General features: G+C 37.3%; 1 protein-coding gene across 1 annotated transcript; it reads right to left on the bottom strand.

The window, feature by feature from the left end:
• Positions 1–1,478: 1,478 nt before the first annotated feature.
• On the bottom strand, positions 1,479–4,959 carry LOC109005095 (putative calcium-transporting ATPase 13, plasma membrane-type). The gene has a single exon (XM_018983883.2). The coding sequence runs from the start codon at positions 4,633–4,635 to the stop codon at positions 1,582–1,584; it is 3,054 nt and encodes a 1,017-aa protein (XP_018839428.2). The 5' UTR covers positions 4,636–4,959; the 3' UTR covers positions 1,479–1,581.
• Positions 4,960–5,222: the final 263 nt, after the last annotated feature.

Genomic DNA, 5,222 nt, shown 5'->3' with positions numbered 1-5,222 from the left:
TTAAGAAATTTACTTATCAACACATGAGAATTATAATTAAATTTTTTTTATTAGAATATTACATAAAAATTAAAAAATTCTATTCTCGAACGGTAGATATATATATATATATATAATAAAGTGTTTATAGGACATAATTTAATTTTAAAATAAATTTTAATTCAATCTTATAAATTAATTCTTATGATTTAAATAAGATATATGATGTGTTCTACGCACATACATAAAGATAGAATAACTCATAAAACTGATGAATAATTGCATCTATTGTACATCATTTTTCACAATTGAAAGCCCATATATAACCAGTACTATCAAGGTCTCTCTTTTTTTATGAAAAAAAAGGATACCAGCCTTGTTTTCTCGTTGCATGTTACTCGTAATTGCATGTGGACGATCAGATGGAAGTTCAAATTTCCACGATATTTCTGTTAAGCCCAACAAATTTTTCGACTAAAAATTGTTATTTTTGTGACTTTTTAACATGAAAATGACAATTTTAAGAAAAAAATTTCAAAAAATATTTAAGTTATAACATGACATTTACAGAGTCAATTTGAAAAGGATAACGATAGACTTACTACCACCCTATTATTATCCATTAGGAAAAAGTCTACAAACATGCATGCAAATACGTGTGATCATGAACCTGCAAAAGAGATTTTCTACTACGAGAAATGATAAAGCTATTGAAAGGTGTACACCTATTTTGTATTGATTTTTTTTAATATTTTTACTTAATCAATATATTTTTTAATAATTTTATGATTTTTTTAAAATGTTTAAATAGGTTTAAAAACTGTTTGAAATTTTTTTTAAAAAAAATAAAAAAAATTTACACCATTCGGTAGATAAAAAGTGTAGAAATTTCGGCTCCACCACAACTCTTCTAATAATTCAATGGACTCGTACGTTTCATTAAACATATATAGCTCATTATAAATTTAAGGAGACCGCGGGGTCTACCGATAAAAAAGGCTGATTGGTGCATTCTTATTTATTTTTCTTAAATATTAAAAAATATATTTAAGAAAATAAATAATTTAGTATATTTTTTAATATTAAAAAGAAAACAAAAAATACAACCATAAGTACAAAGGGAACTCCCAAAGTAGGCAGAAACGAATTATGTATATTTTGTGGTAGCTACATACATGTTCTCGTCGTTATCCATTTGTTTGTTTGTTTGTTTCATTTAATATTTCGTAGTTGTCCTCATCAATTTGTCTTAACAATGGTCTTTGTTTTATTCTCAACATGGTCAACGGCCGTAGTAACTGCTTTTAGATGTTTTTTTCCTTTTAGAAGATTACGATTAGTTTGGGAGAAATCTAGTACTTATCATTCAGACATATTCCCGAAAGACATTATTGAAACAGTCCTCGATGTATGTTAAAGAACAAATGAAATTAATAATTATATTTATCATCAAATGAATGGAATCACTACTTTACAAATAAAATACTGTGTACAAATAGAGTACTAAAAGTCTAATCAGAGATACACTACTAATTCTACTGCAGAAGTGGATTCGACCATATGCTTGTCTTAAAAAAGACGGGAAAACTTGAGTGGAAGTCTTTATTTCTTTTTCATCTTTAGGTAGCTGAAAAATGGTCTCTTTGGGACAGGTATCCACTTGACAATCCAACCAATGGGCCAAGAAACTGCTGCAACTCCAATGCATGCACCCCATTGCACCCAATTCAACCTTTCTGTATCTGCAAATTTCTTTAAAAACTCCACCATGACCACCTGAAGGACTATGGTTATCGCAATGATCCCCAAGAACAACTTGTTCCTGTATATCCCCTTGAACACATTCTTCTTCTCGAGTTTTCTTGCATTGAATTCATTGAAGACTTGGCAAAGAACAAAAGTATTAAAAATCAAGGTGTCATTTACCTTCTCAGTCACCCCAAAGATTGATTCACCTCTGAATTGCAAGATCAAGAGGATGGTTATCTGATATAAAGCTTGGGCTAACAAGTTTCTCCACATAATGTTGGTAATAAGTGGCTCAGTCCAGCCCACAGGTGGTTTCTCCATCAGCTCCTTGGTGGGCTTCTCTGTTGCAAGGGCCAGGGCACCCAACGTGTCCATAATCAGATTCACCCACAATAATTGCACTGCTGTTAATGGGACTTCACCTGCAGAAACTGCTGCTACAAAGTTGATAACAAGAGCAGCAACGTTTACAGTGAGTTGGAATTGGATGAACTTCTGGATGTTGTTATAGACACACCTTCCCCACTTGACAACTGTGGCCACAGAAGCAAAATTATCATCTAGAATGACGATGTCTGAGCTCTCCTTGGCAACCTCAGTGCCTTGGATCCCCATTGAAAGTCCTATATTTGCTTCTTTTAATGCTGGTGCATCATTTGTGCCGTCTCCAGTAACTGCAACCACATGGCCTTTTTGTTTCAAGCATTCTACCATCAGAAGTTTGTCGAAAGGAGAGGATCTTGCCATCACACAAATTTTTTCGACTTTCTCCAGTCTCTCCTCTGGTGTGTAGTTTCTGAATTCCACGCCTTCTACCACTGCTCCGCTATACATGTCCTGTCCAGGCCCTAGAATCCCACATTCTGTTGCTATAGCATTTGCCGTGAAAACATTGTCTCCTGTGATCATTTTGATGTTCACACCAGCATTTTGGCAATCTTCTACAGCTTTCTTCGCCCCTGGACGGCATGGGTCCTTAAGTCCCACCAGTCCTAGAAGGGTCAAACTATCTTCTTTTAGCTTTTTATGTTCTTCGGCATCTTCTTTGTCTTCTTCTAAAATTTGCTTATGAGCAAAAGCAATGCACCGGAGGCTGCTAGCTGCCATACCTTGAATAATTTGCTCAAGTTGCAGCATTTTACCATCATCCATGTCTTTGATATTCCCAGAGGCATCATAGTAACTTGAACACATCTTCAGTATCATCTCCGCAGCTCCTTTCCAGTGTATATGGGCTGTGTTGTCTACCTTTCTCCTCATCAAGACCCCACTTCTTTTTTTCTGGGAATTGAATGCTTCGACGAAAAGAATCGTGCAACTTACCTTCATTTTCTCCATTTCCATGTTCAGCTCCAGAACAGACCAAGAAAGAATTGCTTTTTCAGTAGGACTACCTGAGAACTCGATTTCAGATCCTAAAGGCGGCCTGTAAACACTACCGGTTGTGTTTAGAGCAACTCCTTCACGGACCAAGTCAAGAATACGTGGAGCAATTGATGAGTGAGCATCTGTTGCAAAAGATTCTTCCCCTAACCAAAACTTGGTCACCTTCATTTGGTTCAGCGTGAGAGTGCCTGTTTTGTCAGTGCAAATGGTGGTGGCAGAGCCCATTGTCTCACAGGCAGAGAGCTTCCGCACCATTGCTTGATCGGCCATCATTCTCTTCATGGAATAAGCAAGTGTTAGTGTGACAGCTAGGGGCAAACCTTCTGGAATTGCAACCACAATTATAGTAACCGCTGCAGCTACAATCTCCACCACAGCATTCACTATGTCATCGGCCTTGGTCTTGCTGCCATTGAACTCCCTATTTCCATTCTCGTCTTCTGTATTTCCAGTGAAGTATCTAACCAACAAGACTACCAGAACTAGGAAAGCAACTGCCAATCCAACCTTACCTATTGATGAAGTTAGCTTGTTGAGTCGAGCTTGTAAAGGTGTCTGTTCGTCGGTGTCACGGTTGATCGAGCTCATCATCTCACCCCATGTCGTGTTCATGCCAACAGAAGTGACGAGCATTCGAGCATAGCCATCAGCAACCTTTGTACCGGAAACCAAGAATGGATGATTGCAATTTACCTCAACATGGTCACTCTCCCCTGTCATGCTGGATTCGTCCACTTGCAATGAGTGTCCATCTAAGAATATCCCGTCTGCTGGAACTTGATCTCCAATCTTTAAGCAAACAACATCTCCGACAACAATGTCAAATACTGAAATCTGTTGACGTCGCCCAGCTCTCACAACATCAACTTGGATGTTCTTGCTAACCTTGGATAACTTGTCAAATTGTCTGTTTTGCTTGAAGTTACTAATGGCAGAAACAGCAATGACAAGAAATATAGCGACAAATATGCTTCCACCATCGTACCATCCTTCTTTTATTCCGTGTTGTTTTATACCGAATGCAAGGGAAAGTGAAGCACAGCCTAAGAGGATGAAAATGGTAAGATCCTTGAAGGCTTCCACTACGAAATGGAAGAAGCTCTTTGTAGGTGGTCTTTTGTACGTATTTGAGCCAAAAGCCTCTTGTCGGCGAGCAATGTCTTCAACATCGGCACGAATCCCGAATTCAACATTAGTTTCAAGACTAGATGCTAATCCTCGAATTCCTCCAATATTTTTTAGGCCTCCAACATTTTTCTCTTTGACAAGCTCATTGAGAGTAGTTTGATCAATTTTGAAGTTGTTGTCCAGTTTGAGGTCCACAACGAAGAAAGAAGAATGGCGTGAAACCTCTGTATTTTTCTTGTGGGGTAGAGAATTTTTGTAAAATGATAGCAAGGCTCTAGAACAATAGATGGTCACAAAAGCCTTGCGCCATCTGTTGATGGGTTTTCTAAGGTTGGTACGTGCATGGAATAAAGACTGAAGTGGTTCCAAGCTTGCTAATGAAAAGCTAGACATTATTTTGGAAAGCAGAAGAAGAAAGCAAAGATCAAGGATTTAATATTGCTTGCTATTGCTGTTTGGATACAAACTAGCTAGCTAGCTAGGTGTCCTACTAGCACTGTTTATATTTGTAGTCCTTGTACGTTAATCGAGAGCTAGGAAAGCAAACGAAGCAGATGACAGTACCAAAGCTACTGGTGCATGGAAATTAAAGGAGACCAATGAATTGAAAGATTGCAATTAGAGAGACGATCAAATATATAAAACCTAACCGTACGTTGAGACGAGTTTTTTTGGAGGAGATCGGACTGTTATCCTGGAATGACTTCTTGACCCAGCTTTGAACCAAAATATCGAGGGTACTGATGAAAGTGATAAGCTCCAAGCGTGTATATATATAGGCCTATATATATCCTTGGAACATCCGCGAAGCTTCTGCCCGTTTCTTGGAAAGCAAGCTTATTTTCTTTACGTACGCGGCGACGCATCCTGCAAATTCATGTCGATAAGTTATCTGTAATTGATATTTTATATATTAAGTACATGGTTTCACAATAATTAATATGTTATATATTAGTCTTTAAGAAAATTTAATTTAATTT

Source organism: Juglans regia, chromosome 12 (genome assembly GCF_001411555.2).
Source record: "Juglans regia cultivar Chandler chromosome 12, Walnut 2.0, whole genome shotgun sequence".
In the NCBI taxonomy this organism is placed as follows: domain Eukaryota; kingdom Viridiplantae; phylum Streptophyta; class Magnoliopsida; order Fagales; family Juglandaceae; genus Juglans; species Juglans regia.
Note: the sequence above shows the minus strand (reverse complement) of the source record. Positions and strands in the feature narration are given on the sequence as shown.

Coding starts and splice junctions, on each gene's coding strand:
- LOC109005095 (XM_018983883.2), bottom strand. CDS start 4,635: ATGTCTAGCTTTTCATTAGCAAGCTTGGAACCACTTCAGTCTTTATTC.